At 40.5% G+C, this 17,515-nt stretch overlaps 1 protein-coding gene across 5 annotated transcripts in view; it reads right to left on the bottom strand.

Annotated features, from left to right (window-relative positions):
* The window catches only part of PTPN13 (protein tyrosine phosphatase non-receptor type 13), a 109,066-nt gene that overhangs the window by 68,639 nt on the left and 22,912 nt on the right, over positions 1–17,515 (bottom strand). For all 5 annotated transcript variants that reach the window (XM_068680525.1, XM_068680523.1, XM_068680522.1 and 2 more), the window contains exons 2-5: positions 16,789–16,908; positions 8,706–8,875; positions 4,123–4,188; positions 1,537–1,722 (exon numbers count right to left, since the gene is read on the bottom strand). In XM_068680525.1, coding sequence (XP_068536626.1) covers positions 1,537–1,722; positions 4,123–4,188; positions 8,706–8,875; positions 16,789–16,903 — 537 coding nt within the window. In that variant the 5' untranslated portion in view covers positions 16,904–16,908. The remainder of the gene's footprint in view (positions 1–1,536; positions 1,723–4,122; positions 4,189–8,705; positions 8,876–16,788; positions 16,909–17,515) is intronic.

Below are 17,515 nucleotides of genomic sequence, written 5' to 3' on the forward strand. Positions count from 1 at the left end.
GAATATTAGCAAAGCTTCAATACTGGATAATGTCCAGCAGTCCTGATCCTTGGTCATTAGCACAGTATGGGAACCCAGCAGCTAGATTCAGCACGTGCAGTTAGGACCACTACTGCTGTCCTCAGCTGGCCAGGTCAGTCAGTTTGTCATGCTAACCGTGGAGACCCTTTGCAAGCCTGGTGACAAGGACAAGATGAGCAGAAAAGCAGAAAATTTGCTAAGCAAAAAGGGCTATTAAGAATCTGAAAATGAATGACTCAGTTCTCCACACTGGCTGTTTCTATAGCTCACGGCCTGATTCAAGATTTAGATCTTCACTGCAGTATTCACTTAGTGATTAAGGCCTTGTAGGCCTTCATTTCACTGAATCACAAGACAGATCCACTTGGCAGCTGCACAAGAGTTTGGACATCGCAGTGAGGAGCACTTGACTGACAGACAGCCTCACATATTTGACAAATTTGCAACTCCAACTCAGTGCTGCTTCTGGAGCCCTGTCACAGACGGCTTCTGCTGAACACAGGACAAACACAGGGACCTGTCACATCATGCAAGAACTTCCAAACCAAATTTATGAAGAGCCTAAGTAACTATGATAAACAAATGATAAAACAAATTGTTAAATGAGACTACTATTGACTCAAATACTTTTCTTGCAACTACAGTGCTACACCTCCAGACACCAGGTTTTTACATTTGTGTAACCTCTACGAGATAGAGTTTCAACAGTACAGAACAGGATAAAACTCAAGATCACCACTGCATATCACTTTAGTAAAAGCATACTCCTTGGTATTTGTTAGAATTATGAACAGAACACAAGGAAAATTAAATACTGATCATCACATAACAATCTTAACATTGACAACTTATGGCCTTCCTTGCCATTCAGAGCCTGGAGTCATTTGACTAATCTGTGGCTACGCTGTGATGGTTTAGGTGAAGGCAGAGGATGCCTGTCAGGAATAGTAACTCTGCAAGATGATTTCATGTAGCATGCTTCACTTCTTACAAGAGTTCAAGGCATTTGTCATCATTAGACAATTAAGTCCTCCACAAAATCCTATCAATCCAGGAGCTGAGGAGAAGTGCAAGAGAACTGGCACACTAAGAAGTCCTTCTTCCAGTTAATCAGTGACTCTCCCAAAGTCAAGAACGCTTCTAAAAAAGAAACACCACACCCATCATTTTTGCAGCATTTCAAGTAGGAATCTGTCTAATGTTTGCCCCCAGAATTCATGCTTTTTCCTACTTCCCTTCCAAAGAGGATAAACATTTCAGAAAACTATCTTCCTCAGCTACAGCAGCTGAAATCTTTATTCCAAGAAGAATTGTCGAGTGCACAAACTGTTAACAAGAGGAGAACAATTCTCTCCTCCTACAATTTCAGAGTTTTTCCCCTTTCAACAATCCCCCTTCTCACAACTGCAACATGGTCAAACAATAGGAAGAATGACTGCACAATGACTCTGATTTAGCAGCTTAGCTCTCTTCCTGCTGATCTCCCTTAACCCTCAGACGCGTGCGAAGACTTACCCCAGACAGGCTTCCCAGAACCAGTCTGACTAACTGCTTCACATATGAAAAAGAAGGGGCACAGTTGCTGTTCCGTATGTGGGCACTGCAGGCATCCAGAACGGTCCGTACGGATACACGGGCATAAATGACATCTTCACACATGCCGAGGAGGATGCTGTTGAGATGATCTCCGAGTTTGATAGGCTAATGACAAACAAAAATGGGAGGGAGGTGAGAATCAATTTTAATTGTCACCTGCAGCACACACATACAAACAAAAGACATTCGATGTAATAAAATGACTATTTATGAGGCTTATTGCCTACATCGGGTGAGTGCCAACGTAGAAGTCACCATCTAGGTGGTAAGAAGTTGCAGTTACAGTCACAGTCACATTAGCCAGGATCTAGATTTGGCTCCTACAACAGTATGGTCCATACAAGCTGCCTGATCTGTACCATCAGGACACTGCCACTTTCCTTTCTCAAGGGCTTAATTACCAGTGAAAAAGTTCTGCTTAAAGGTCTTTGCTGTTTTTAAACACTCCGCCAAACTTTTTTCCTGTCTGAATTCCACACTTGGATATTTTTTTGCTCCAGCTGGGTCAGCATTTCCAAAGCCCAGTGCCACCACCAAACGTTATCAATGAAGAAGTAAGGTCTCAAGCAGGAAAGCCAACTAGTTTAAAAACCAAAGCTTTGTCACTGCAGAACAATGCTCATATGGTGGAACATTCTAGGAACAACCTAGAACGGTCTAGGTTTGATTCTCCTCTCCCCAGCCAGTTAATCCAGCACATTGCCAGTGGAATACGACTCTACAGGGTGCGCAATGGTCAGAGATAACACCTGTTTTCAGGTGCCACCAGCACTTGAGGTCTCAGCTTCCGCCCTGTGCCACTGTCCCAACACGTGGGGTTATCTACAAAGCACAAGCTCTGTTGCGTGCTTTTTGACATAGAGCACTTTAAGACATGACACTCTTCCCACCTTTCCTGCGTTAGTGCTCCTGATTTTTTTTATTTTTTAAGTTGTGCCATAAATAACTCTTCTGGATCACCCTGGTATAACTAACGTAGGCTTTTCCCACCTGTTTTTTCAGCACTTCTCCCAAATCATACAAATCATTCTTGCAGTTCAACCAAATTCCCAGCAGAGAAGCAGCCCATCAACCACCAAATGCAGACAAATAAAACAAAGTGAAATTCCACACATACAAACTAACACGTAAACACTATGCCATACACAGCCTGTCTTTTTGCCTCTACTACCTCCACAGGGCAGAGCACCAGAACATTTGATGAAAAATTCTGTACTTCTGCTCCCCCCTTTCTTTCCAGACATACCTTACTACACCATACTTTAGAAAAACAGTGAGAGAAAGCACTGTGAAAGCATTTCTTCCAGCTGCATTACTGTAAGACTGTTGCTACAATATAATACTAAAGGAAGGAAAAAAAAAATGGAAGAAAATTAATTCCTACCTACCTTCTGCTGAGCGCCTATCTCAAGCCATTCTCCTGCTACTGGCTCAATACTGCTCCCTTCATCCCTTACAAAGCAGGTGAGCAAAGGGGGATAACTGTCTAAGAAAACAGTGGAGTTTGGGGGACAGACATGGTAGACTACACCAAGAAGTATCCCTATAACTGTCAGCATCAAATTTTGAGACTTCTGCATTCAGGCAGCTATTTCCAAAGCAGGAGGACTAAGAACCCAACTACTACTCTGGTACAGAAAATTTTAGAAACCGAGCACTTTAACTCCCAAAGCCTTCCAAAATTTCCTTCCTTACCCTTAAACATAACGCCAATAAACAGGACTGAACCAAACCATGAAACAGAAATAGCTCAGCTCCCCGAGCTGCACGATGCTCTGTCAAATCCCTCGACACCAAGTCTCTCATTAAATGCTCCCTCTGTGCGTTTCACCTACTTTTCACCCTTTTGGATAATGCCTTCAAACAGCTGAGCTGGGAGCAGGTGGGAGCACCCAGGCAGATGACGAATTAGGCATTCCAGACTCTTTCCTCAACTAAGTGAAGGCGTTCTGCTGGGTGTGGGAGATAACCTCTTGAGCAATAACATTCAGCTCTAAGCAGTCTGCGACTGTGTCTGCAGCGGCTGACAAGTCAGTAGCAAGTCTACTCCCTCTTCCAAGCAATTCATACCCTTTTTCTTGGACGTTGCGCAAGGCAAGTATTAGCACGTGCCAATTCCAGACTCACTGAAATTACAGCAGCAGAGATCACGAGTTGCTTTATTATGAGTAAATCAACGATGTTACTTAAATGTTTATTTTTATACATAAGCCTGAAACAAAAGTATTTTTCAGCAGCATTAACTGTTGTTTTTCTGCCTGTAACACTACAGGATGGACTAACCCAGACCTACCCACATGGAAACGGACAGACACGTTCTATCAGCACCTTCTTTCTGCAAGGTGACAATAGTGGTACACACCACAAGGAAAAGCTCCAAGTAGAGCAAGGAAGCCACACTCTTCTGCATCCCACAAGGACATCGTGTCATGTTAATTGATGTTGAAGTGGTCACACTATCAAGTCTGAGACTGTGATATTAAACAAAACCAAATTCAAACTTACTTGGCTTTGAGGTACTTCATGGTCAGCTCCCCAGAAGAGTGTCATACCAAGAGAATAAATATGCACCTATAATGAAACACAAGACATTTATCAATTCAGAACAGCACAGGAAATGCAAAGCACCTTAAAAGCAGAGCAGCTAACCTAGTGTCACTTTGCCTATATATTTTCTTGCCAGTTAAGCTCATCTGTATTTCAGATTTTTATTTTCTTTTGCATGAGAGCTGGACAAGTAAATCCTACTGCAACAAAACGTACTGCATCTAATCAGTGCCTCTGGCCTTGCTGTTTAGGTTCACATGTTCATCTCCCAAGGAAGGCAGAAGCACACGTATGTGTGTCAGCAGCCGTGCAGGGGAACAGACTGTGTGGTAGTACCTAAAGTTCCTGAAACCTTTACTCAGAAGGCAAGGCAGGCCTTAGTGGGACTCCATCAGCTGGATGGTACTGTCAAGGAATTACTAGGACTGGGATCAAAGGAAAAAATATAATGAACACAAAAGCATTAATAAATAAAGCAGCCACTTTAATCTATCATTTGTATTTTAAGGCGCAAAGGCATTAAGCATTACATTCATAATTAACAGTTAATATCAGCAGCAATGATATTAATATACATCTTGAACATATTAAATCCTTCAAGACACGGAATACAATCTTCAAATATTGCAGATTTCAGACTACAAATACACACAGTCCAAACAGGTCACTGAAAATAACGATACAGCTAAGGAACAGCAGTAAAAAAAACCAAAAAAAACAAAAAAACAAAACGGTTTTTCTGGACTAAGCAAGTGATGACTCTCTACCAGATTATTAGTAATATTTGTGTAACTTCAAGCAAGCAGCTGATTAAATTATCATGCAGACAATGAACAACAGTTACAGGGACAGTGATAAGTTAGGGATGATTCATTTAAGGCAACCTCTTTGCCAACTAAAAGCAAAACATCTTACTTAAGTCCTAGGTATATTGACAAGATCTGTCCAGGCTCTGGAACTTCATATATAGGTTTTTAAAAGTTCCAAGTAAATCGACTGGACAAAGGTAGCAGAGTGAACAGAACCAGTGTGATGCTCATTTTCTTCCTTCCCAACTCAGTATGTAGAATTGTTAGAAATCACACATCTTGTACTACCTTAAGGTTGGACATGAGAATTTCTCTCTGCACTGAGAAGTCTCTTAATGTACAAAATGTGTTCACAAAGACTCAGAGGGTGACGCCAAAATGTCTTCCTGTTTAGATCAGCCTGCTTGAAAGACATTATAATGTCTTTTATAACTACTACATGATAATGGCCTCACTAACATTACTGCGCTGTGCAGACTTTTAGCCAAAAAGACAAGCGTAATGTATGTTTACATTTCTCATGTAATAAGGAAACATTTGCTGGTCTATGTATTCAAAAGAGCAATACACTGCTTTGGGACAGAGTAAGGAAGTAATTACTAAATACATGTAGAAGTAACCTATTATTAAAAACTGCTCTCTTAAATTCAATGGGCTTTATTCAGACAACACTGGGAATGAACACACTCCAAGAAGCACTCCAACCTGAAGCTTCTGCCACTCAGATCACTTGGCCGGCCTTTACAGCACGGCCTGAGAGTCCCAGCAGGACAGAATGGCCTCTACCAGCACGCAGCAGCGATTTGGGATTCCTCACTGGCACGCTTCAGTCCAGCTGGTGAACAAACACTGAGGGTGGGAACGGGACCAGTTCATGCATTCAGATAAGTGTGCAAGAAGGTTATGTAGGTAGAGGAAAACTGAGACATGGCATTTTTATGAGGAAGCCAGAGCAGAACCACAGAGAACTTGCTCAGAAGGGCACCGTGGCTTTATTCTATTCTAAAGCTGAGAAGCGTGTCATCCTCAGCAAAAACATTATAGCACAACCTATAAGACCTCAAAACAAGGACTGTCACTACTACAACAGATGCTACCCTACTAGTCTATCTGAAACTAGCTTTCACAAAAATAATTTTAAAAAGTTTAATAGTCTCTGATGTGATACTCCATCATATTTCAAGTTTTAAATGAACTTGGAGGCTTCTTAAGTACAGCACTGTGTAGTTGCTTCAAGCCACTTCTACACGAGACAAAAATCTATCTGCTACATACCTACACACCCTTTTGGATTGTCAAGTAATGCCTGCATGCATTATATCCTGTAACTCTCTCCTATTTCATACAGTTTCTCTTCAGAACCAGATCAATAACGATATTGCTGCTAGACCAGTGTTTGGCATTTCCCCTAACAAATCTCCAACTGCTTACTATGGTCTGACAGCCTTAGCCTGGGACAGAAAGTCAGGGTGTGGGGGTCAGGAAATCCCACACCAGCCTGTTTACAACATTATGGCTGACATTTGTGCAGCATTACATCAAGTTCCTTACCCGAGACAATGCACGCATGACAAACTAGGCAAAGATCTCCTGAAAAAGTGTTGTAAAAAAAATAATAAAAAAACAGGAATTTTGGTAATTTCAAATGATCCGTAAATAATAGGTGGTTCTGTACAGTACTAATGGGCACACAGACTGAAAAACACTCATCTGTCTCTCCCGAAGAAGCAATCTTTGACTGAAGAACATCACATGCCCCTCTTAAAAATTAAAGCATTTACCCAAAAAGTTTTGGGTTCATCTTTGTTTTGCAATACTTGTAATAATTTCCACAATATATAAATCAATGCCAAATTCAATTCCCAGATTCGTCTCTTATTATAACTTCAAATGGTTTGCTAACTGCATTTCCAATTGGCTCGCAATTAGATCAGGCTTGGTTTGTATTCAATTTGACCGAGTGTCTTGAAAGAACCAAAAGGGTATTCACTGAGTGACTATTGTTTTGTCCAACAGTTATCACTGAATACTCTGTTCCATTCGTCCAGCAAGTGAAGTCATAGCTGAAGAGCTGAATGCGACTCTTGTTGGCTGATCAGAGGCCAGAAGAAACGAGGAAACAAGAAAGCCCAACTTGCAGACAGGGTCTGATTTCAGAACAAGAACCAAAAGAGGAAAACACCAAAGATTTCCACTAGATGAGTCTAGCAAACTATGCCGAGATGCAACAGAACAACAAAAAAGAGGTTTAAATGTGTTTCAAATTAAGTCAGCATGTGCAAAACAAGACCTAAGAAACATGAAGTCACAAAAAATTAACAGCGTACACTCCAGCACGCAGTATGTTGCTAATGTGAAGGGAAACGAGCAGAAAAAAGGATGCATGGACCAGTTATTTATCAGCTCTAATATCTCCAAATAATAGAGCCATAATAAGACTAAAGTGTTTATACAATACAAGGGGAAGAAATAAAAAGAGATCATTATTTAGAGTTGCAATTTTATGCCAGGAGTAAAATTTGTTAGTCTTGCTAGGTTATTCCCCATGTGAGATGTTTGATATTGTTTTACCATTATTGGACTGCTTCACCAGTGTCTTTCCAGTGAAGATTAACCTCCTTGCCTTGTTCCAGGTAGTTTTTCCCTGCCATATAAGAAAGCAAATAGCCCCAGAGGATCGATATCTTGGAAGCACCCAGGCATGAATACCACACTGGGGGCACAGCTCTGATTTATCTGCAAGGCTAGAAACTGGGAACAAGAATGGGAGCAGCTCATTTTTTTCCAAATGTTTTTACTATCTCAGGGTATTGCAACAGTTCCTTTTTCACCTGCCAGTGTGGACAATACACTTGCAGGAATTAAGCAGAGTTAATTCACAAACCAGGTTAATTTATCCTAAGCCCAAAGCTCGAAGCTTCAACCTAATGCTAAGACGTGACACCACAAGCTAAAGGGTTTTATTTAGTTTATAGGTGACTGTGTGAAGAATTTGCTTATGTAAAGCCAAAGCTTGTACATTTCCACACACAACTGTTTCCCAATACAAAAAGCAACACAACTGCTGCAGCGGAGGCTTGATTCTGTCATCACCTTGTAGCAAGCAGAGTTATATTGCTATCACAAAATAAATTTGCACATCTGTAATCAGAGAGGATTAACCAGAAGTGTGTTTGTGCTGCATGCCAGTATTTGGTCATTGTTTATTGATATGCTGCCTGCTCAAGTTTACAAGCCAGAGGTCCTTCTGATGATTTCTATCCTGAAGACAAAGAAACATCACAATGTGGCCTTAAATATTAACCACTCAATTTTTTATTTTTTTTTTTTTTCAAATAGAAAAAAGTACTGTACTAAATGAATCCCAGCATGGAACAAAGAACACAATCATTTCTGAAGAATGTCACAAATGTGCCATTCAGAATGTTTTTTCTGATGTTTTTCAAGGCCTGTATTGCATGCTAACTTCAGAGATTACATTTGAGGCAACATTACTATCTTCAACAATGTTGTCTCTCCTGAAACAAGACAAACAATTCCAATACTATGACTGCAGAGCTTGGCAGTTGTATCCTGCTTTGCTGAATCTGATTCTTGCATTCACAACATAAACCAACAATCAAGCATAGAAATCAAGAATACTGCAGAAACAAAAAGGTCAGCTTAAAGCCATTTTGTGAACTCATCAACAGGAAAAGGCAGCAGCTCTCTGCCATGGGAGAGGTATTTTACCTTTTCCACGTCTGAGAGAGATGACAGAGACTGGTTCTGCAGAACCTCTGGAGCCGTGAACGCTCGCAGATCTTGTTGGGACACATTGTCGTCAGTAAACGATACGCTGCCAGATGGAAGCAACAGGAGAGACCATGGAGAAATGATGAATCCCAGAGCAGTAGGATCAGCTGTATTTGAAAGAAGAAAAGAAAAAGCCCCAAATTAACATACGATTGTTCTGTGGCATTCCTTAATGTAGTTTTATTAGCTCAAAGACAAACTGAATATCAAAATGCTTCCTTTTCCACCTGTGATGCTTTATAACCACAATAGTAACCCAATTTTCATCACACTAAAGAGTAATATGTCTTTCTTTTCTTTAGTTCTGTGCCATTATTTATATCACCAAGGTCATGAAGAGCTTGCTAAAACGTCACAGATCTCCTGTCCTCAGGTTATTTCATGTCTGAAACACAGCTGACATCTAAAATGATCAAATTCTAAGATTCTGATTCTATGAAATGCTGTAGGATGCATGTCATTAAGGTGAGATCCTGCATTAAGAACAGAGTTAACTGCTATCTTAATAGCACGGTTGTAGCAGCAATGATCTGAAGAGGGAAGACAAGGTTAGCAGAGAAAAGGAATGCTCTGTATTAAGACCAGCTGATAGGACTGGGACAAGCAGAGAAGTCTTGGGACATTACAGCTGGATCCAGCCCAAAGAAAAAAGTATTTTCAGAACTGAAAAATAAAAAAATTAGAGACAGCAGCGGAAGTGGGCAAAGAGTAAACCCAATCCCTTTGTAAGATCCTCCTTTCAAATCTTAGAACAGCAGAACAAACGCTGAACTTAGAGTAAAAAAAAAAAAAAAAACAAACTTTCCTCATTTTCTTGAGTTAATATATTTTTTCTATGTTTCTAACAGTAATACAGCTCACTTTCACTGAAGGAGGCACAAGCTTTTAATGCTGTAAAAATAAAAATTAACTCTGTTTCAAAGAGTTGAGGAAACCCACGTTTGATGGACAGGTCAGTCCTCCTCCTCTGCATAATAAGCAACAACAGCAGAACAACCATTTCCTACTTCAGCATCACCACTAACAACATTTTCCACTCTCCTATCAGCTCAGGATGCTCCCACAGTGCTGGTGCCCAGGCTGTTCAACTATCTTGTAATCTAGAATATTTCTAATCTCCTAGGAAACGTTTTAAATTACTGCATGCAGGTATCAGATGTAAAAGGATCTAGCAAGCAAGCCCTTCCATTCCTTCTGTTCCCCTTCCTCCAAGAAGAGCCAAGGAATTGCTTCTAGGTGTCCCACATTCTCTGACATGGAAAGCAGAACTATATTATTACTTGGCTAGCACAATTATCCAGAAAAACATCCAATTTTGAATTCCTGCAGCTCAAAGCTTCCCCTCCTACCAGTGCGTGCAGAAAAAATCATTCAGCAGAGAAGCCACCAATACATTTTTCAACCTAAGACGAACACACTCAGTGTTACAAACGCTCTTTAAAACCCTAAACAGAGTTTTCCCTTACAAAGGAAAAGGGACCACTGAGGGCAACAAACATTCTAGAAGATCCTGCAGACTCTACTTGAATTAATTATTTCAAGTTTAAACACCTGAGAGCGATTAGTAAGTGGACCTGTAAAAACTTGTGCTTTTCACTTTAAAATGTTTCTACTTAAACAGACTTTTTCTGGAAGTTTTTAGAGCTTCCACATAAACAGAGAAGTCCCCATTCAATAGTAACTTGAAAATACTCAATTTATAAACCCAAGCCAAAAAAAGCACAGGATGTAGGCTGTTTTGTTACCCTGTGACTCATGTTTTTTTTCTTCATAGGAACTTGGTTACAGAAAGTTTGTTACACTTTTTCTAATTCATCAGTGTGTTATGCTAAAAGCTGGTATGAAAAGTTTATAATTCGCATTGCAGAAATGGTTTCTCCCCACTTTTTATGACATAGAAGAGAAGCTCTCAGTCTTCTTGCCTGAAGCAGACATACTTCATTGCTCTGCCTTCATCTTCTGGATCCAAAGGAAGTAATTGCTGCAGAAGGCAGCTCTGATCACACCGGCTAAATCCATTCAGCTCTGGTACAGAACTGCTGAACTGCCCATCGAAACTAGCACACTTCACTGCAAGCAACAACAAAAAAACCTACCCTAAAAATATACAAAATACAAATATAAAACCCTACACAATGATCTTTCTCTTCTTGTTCAGAGAGGATACACAGGAGCAAGAGGGTTTTCCTATCATATTAAAAAATAAACTGGAGAGACAAAGCAACGTATGGTACTTGAGCCTACCAACATCAGTATAAGGCAAAGTAAATAAAACCTATGGGTGAACTAATAAGTGTTGTACACGTTTATTTCTGTTTCTAGAGCTTGTCCAGTGTCACCATTTTTCCAAATACTGAATTTATCAAGCTGTGAAAATTAAAAAAACAAAACACAGCCAAATCACTGAAGAATTCTATTTGCTGAGCTACTTCAGCAACATGAAATGCATTTGGCCAGGAGGAAAATTTGATGCAGACATTAATCACCAGTTGTCACACTGCAGTACGTACTTTCCTTCTTCCCCATGGGGATCCCACTGACCCCTAGCTTCAAAAAGATTTAAGCCTGTCATCATTTGTATTACCATGAAAAGATATCTGCTTGATAGAGTGGGAAAAATCATCAATTATGTTCAAGATGGTGATTTTACTGCAGCACGTAGCAGCACACAGCATGAAGTACACAAGATCATCTCTTCAGGCACCCTCTCTGGTCACAAATCTGTCACAAATCAAATTAATTGCCTCAGAACTCCTGCAACTGCAAATTTATCCTGAAAATAATATTTTGAAGTTACTCTACTCTTCCACTTCACTGTTTGTGCCATAGAAAAAAGTAACAAAGACAGAACGCATCCCAGAGCCAGGGACCAGAACAAAACAACAGGAACTCCTTTCCAGAGATAACATTTGTGTCATCTCCTCTTTAAGGCTTTCAGAAACATTTCTAAGAGCAGTGAGGGAAATCTATTGCCCAAAATACTGGGGAAAATTATACAAGAAGAGAGCTGAGCCTGTCTTCCTGAAAGCGCTGCAAGTCAGGGTATGGTTCCCAGTCACTTTTACATCCAAGAGGTTTTCGGCCACGCTGGTGCTGTGCTGCCAGCCTTCTGAGTTCATGCACGAACTATGCAGCTTGGTAACAAAACACTTGTGAGAGCACAGTTTATCCAGCAGTGCCAAGACACAGATAAATAGTGTGGTCTTACTTGAAGGAAAAGAGTGAATTGGCTTTAAAGGCAGTAAAAACTGGAGGATCATTCAGCTGCAGAGCATCTGGAAAATAAAAGAAAGGCTTCTAAACCTTTAAATGGTTTAACAGGATGCAAGTTGCCAAAGGAAAAAACAAAACAAAACAAAACATTCTAAGAGAGAGCGAGTTCAGGCAGCAGTTTAAAACTGATCCATTTTACAATAGGGGTGGCTGGTAACTCTGAATTCCTAAACAACAGGTAGACTTCAAGCTCTTCAAGTTGTGATTTCTCCTACTTTTTCTCCCTTAGGCCATAGCAATTAGCAAAAAAGTGGTAGGAAATGACAAACATTTCAACCCTTTCAGGACACCAAAATGTCTTAAAAGAGTCAACACCCCAAATAAACAAAAAAAACAAAACCAACCCAAAACGTACAGGCACAGGATTCTCAGTGTTTGCCTCTTTGTGTTGCTCCCGAGCCATCACCAAGATGCAGGAGGACAGGACTGAGCAGAAAGCCTTGACATGACGTTCAACCACCGGAACCCAGCAGCACAGGGAGGAATGGGAGGTGTACTGAAAGTTACTCTTTCCTCAGAGGACTGGAGCAAGAAATAACGTGAATGACTAGTTTCTGGGAAACCCCTGTCACTCCCAGGACTCTCCCTGCTCAGGGTAACAGCATGCCGTGCCTTTCCATCACCCCAAGCACACCCTGCAGAGTTACAGAAAGAGTGCAAATAAAAAGCAAGACTTGCTTAGGGAAGACCAGAAACCCAACCAAATCTAAAAGTCTGGCCTCATTCCTTCTCCTCCACTAAAGGATCAAATGTGAGCACAACATGGAAAAAATAAACCATTTTGCAACAGTTATTGGTGAAGGGGAAAAAGAACATACTAACACCTGCCTCCAGGGGGGTTGCTGGAAAGTGAGCATTTGTTTCCTCTTATTGCCTCTTCCCTCCTGTCAACTGAAAGAATCCATTCCCTGCCCTTTTCCCCCTAAAACCAAGTAGCTCTGATTACTGGAACCCACCACCAGCTTCCATCAACACGTTTCACTTTGCCTTCTTCCCTTTCGTTAAACTTACCCAAGCTAAGCAGATGCAGTGGCATGACTCGACAAGATTTACAGGTCCCCAAAAAAAAACACAACTGTCTTTCCTCACATGCACTTTCAGATGGTATCACCTTTTTTTTTTTTAAACATAAATCACTCTCTGTTTATATTTCTGTGCAGAAAGCCAGTCTGTTCAGTGATTGTCTTCACTCAGCCTTACTATTATCAGAAAGGTTTCCTCTCCTTCTCTTCCTCCTCTCCCTCTGAGGACACCGCTTCTCTAGGAACACACAATGGGACTACTTCCAGACCCCAGGAAACACTCCAGCACAGGAGTGGCTTACACCACCGAGTCTTTCCCACTTTGAAGTTTTGATAAACCCTCTCCAGTTCAACCTCTTCAATTAGAAGAGTGCCTGGCTTACTCTCCTGAGTGCCGGCGAGCACAGCGCGCTCCTTATACCTACACGCTCGCCTCCGAGATGCTTCACTTCAAAGCCTTGTTCCTTTGACTTCATGCAGCACTGACTGCAAGATACAGCATGTCTGAAACAGCTGATACACCCTCTGAACAACAAAATAGTTATTGCAGATAATTAAACAGATGTAAGAGAAGGGCAGGTCTGGTATCGGCGTTTTCAAACCTCCAGATTAATTTCAACTTCACTACAACTGATGTCAGAACTGCAACTAGGAGTACTGGATTGTCTTTCTCCTCCATTTAACAGCTTATAACATGCTGACAAGACAGCTACCAGAGTTGATCTTCTAAATCAGTGATTAGCAACTGGGCATTTCCATCTAATTTTTCACTGCTTATAATGACTGCAATCAAATTTTTAAGTATTTTAATGGGTTCAACAATTTTGAGAACTGTAAGTACAAATAAGCATAAAAACATGCACATCTATGGATCAGTCACTGAATTTGACGCGGTGTGATCTGTGATTAAGAATGTAAAACATGGAATTTCATTATGTACTTCTTTTATTCAGTGCTTTGATGGATAAATAGACAGACGCACCAAGAGACAAGTCACTAAATCTGTCACAGAGACTTGCCTACGTAGTTTTCCCTAATTTCCTGAAACTACTTTAATTAACAAATGAATTGAAGAACACTTTCTCAGTTGGTGGAACAAGAACAAGAATTGCCAACTTCAAAATTCTACCAGGATTTAATAAATAAATACATCAATGGTTGCTTGGGTTAGCAATTCCTTTAAGTGTGTGTGGTTGCTGGACTGGTGTAGGAGGTTTCCAACAAAAGGCAAGTTAAGTGATGGCAATTTCCATGGTTGTTCTGTCCTCCTGATCTCAAAACAGTTGGACCATGCTGCTGAATTGTTTTTTGTTGTTGATGCTGCTTTAAAACAAAGAAACTTAATATAGAAAACATATCAAAGCTTAGCTCTAGTTACAAAACAACATTATCAGGGGATCCAGAGCTATACAAGAGCAAGAAAAGACCATCCCTGAGACTGATCAGAGTCAAGCCTGTGGTGAACTTGCCAAAACTCAGAGCTTGCCTTTGTTGCCCTCTGCCCAGGAGTGGCTGGTCAGTTCTGAAAAACTGACAATTTGACTTCTGCCACTGAACAGCTCTTTTGTGCTCCCTGTATTTCTAAAATTTAACTGTGGAGAGCAGGATTTCCCTAGGATCCTCCATATGCTGCAAGTCCTCCACAAAGAGCAAATGAAATTGAGTCAGACAAGAAAGCCCACAGGAACCTTTGCATTCTGTTCTGCAGCTCTGCAACACATCTCTACAAGCCAGCACAGAAACTGATATTCAAGATGACCAAACAAGATGTCTACAGTTTTTTTCCTTAGCAAAGCCAAATCTTCATTAAAGACTGGTTATCTTAATCTTGCTGGGAGGAATTAAGTTGTTTTTGTCAACCATTGTTACATTGTAAAGCTCTTTCATTTAGGTGTCTTTTAAAGAGCATTTTACCACAGGGCTATACCCCAGGTTAATTAATAGCATGCGACTGAAAATAATTTGCTGAACTAGCAGAACAACTCAGTAAAACACCTTCATATCCCAAAAGAGACAATCTTCTGGCACTGATTTTATCTGAAGCTGTGTTTTGGTATTCACTGATAGGAAGCAAGACCAGAAACTTCTGCCATCTTAGCCAGTCTTGACTGGCAAACACTCCCCTACCTTAAAAGCACACACCACAAGTCCTGGGGCAGATTTCCATTTTGTGCTCTCATCTTTCAGTACTTGTCCCTCCAAAGGAGGGCTGCCTGTGTTCTCATTCTTAACGCTTCCTTGAAGCCTTCACAGTAATTATAACTCTTCTGCACTACTCAAGCTATTACTACTCAGTTTTCAGTGGAGACTTCTATTAAGTCTACTCTTCTTAAGTAGTTTCTCTGCTATGTATTTAGGGTGCTGGCTTCTTTCAGGTGGACTTCAAGATGGAGCTCATGGTGTTGATTCTCGGGTATGAACCTGTAATCTTTCAAGATACTCTTTAGTTCAAGTCTCCCGTGGACTCACCAACTCACTGTCTTAAAAAAATGGTTTTCATAGAGATGCAACAGAGAAAAAGAGGAGAGAAGACACCAGCTTCCCCTTTAATTTCATGATTATGATCTTAAGTAAATCTTGCTCAGATATCAAGTGCTGTATGAAAGTTTCTGCCCATATGTGCCTTCTTTTGGAGTTCTGTGAACTATTCAGAGGAGATACATATATCCATGTATGAGACAGATCTACTGTCTGACTAGATATTTTCTAAAGCGTATCTTAAAAACCTTAGTTTCAGCAAGATTATACATTCAAGCTAATCCTTGCAAAAATACAACAGAATATGCAAAAATACATCAGAATTTTCCCTCAGTAATCAAGATACATCTCTTGCATAGTAATGTGGCAAAACAATAGCCATTTTCAAAGTGAGAACTTGTGATTTTTCCTGAATCAAGTTAAATACTCATACAGACGGATGCCTAGATAGAAGGAGATGACAGCCCCACATGTTTTCTCAAATGCTAGATGCATCATCAAAATGCATGCTCTATCTGAGGTCAGGTCACCTAAGTCCAAAACTTCATAAAAATGGGGAGGAAAAAAAACGGTGGGTGAGCTTAAGGACTTGCAGATTATAAAAAAAGGGAAGGAAAACCTAAGGGAGAAAAGGGCACCATACTTAGATCAAATGCTAGAACAGATGATCATTAGCAGCACTGCAGATGCTCACCTTAAAACCAACTACTTTGGGGGAGGTAGGAAGAAGGGAGATTTATTTCTAACTCCTGGAAAGCAAAAACATGCACTCACATTCCTCTCAGTATCTATACCCGGATTGCTAAACCCACTCTGGGGAGTGATTCCTGACCATCTGCTCAAGTTTTCAGTGGCTCACCTTCACCTCACTCAGGACTAAATCACTTCAAAGCAAACTGGTCATGACAGCACTATACTATGCTGTAGAGTACACTACAACAGATTGCTCTGATGGCCTCAGAGATATTTATCTTTTTTATATGTTTCTATCTCATTTCTAAGTGTCTAGAACAATACAGAGACTATGTGGTACTTTCCTACCAAAATGAAGTTGTCACCACATGAAACCACGTGTTGTGTGTCCTGACAGAACATGAAGGAATGGCTGAAAACAGCCTCAGGGTTGAGATGCACCTAGGAGCAATTTATTATGCGGGTTTAGAGTCTATGAAGAACAAGAGAGTATGTTACAGGTAAACATAACCAAGACGTTTCCATTCCATATATTCCTCCTTTCAAATGCTTACCTTTTCTGAATAGCTCTTGAAGGCTCTCTGCACTTTGATTCAAAATAGCCCATATTTCTTCTTCTTGCAGTGGCCCGCCCCGAACCTCCAGTGCCTCAGCCAGTGACACATGCATGTTACCTGGGAAATAAGACACAACCCGTTTAAGAGTGCTTAACAGCTATTTTCTCCTTGTATGCAGCACTCATGTAGTAATAAACAGTTTTCAACTCAGTCACAAAAAGTCTCTGCTATTAACAGAACTCAGCGGATATACACAGTAAGGACCACCTTCTCTTAGGCAGATGAGAAACAGGCTAAGACAACAATGATCCACATTCATATGATAGGTTGCTAAACCAATACATTCAATAAACTGTTGTTAGTCCTTATATTATGAACAAGAGTTTGCTCTGTTAAAAAAAAATGACAACAATTAATAGCTACAGCTGATTTGCATTAATAGTCCTATGAAAATGATTCTGAAAGGCCTAAGTAAAATCAGCTGCTGTTAGAAAAGGAAGCTTTTGTGCCAGATTTTCTGAGGGCTGTTTGTATAATTTCATGAGCAAACAATATGAAGCACAGCCTGCAAACATACAAGCCAGCTGTGGGTCTGACAGGTATCCTATGTTCATCTTCTGTGTACATGTAACAAAGTGAAGGAAAACCACACAACTGGCACAGAGTCTGCACAAAAGGTGCTAAATATTCTAAATATTCCTTAGCATAGAAAGTGCTAAATACT

The sequence above is a fragment of the Anas acuta genome, chromosome 4 (genome assembly GCF_963932015.1).
Source record: "Anas acuta chromosome 4, bAnaAcu1.1, whole genome shotgun sequence".
Taxonomy (NCBI): domain Eukaryota; kingdom Metazoa; phylum Chordata; class Aves; order Anseriformes; family Anatidae; genus Anas; species Anas acuta.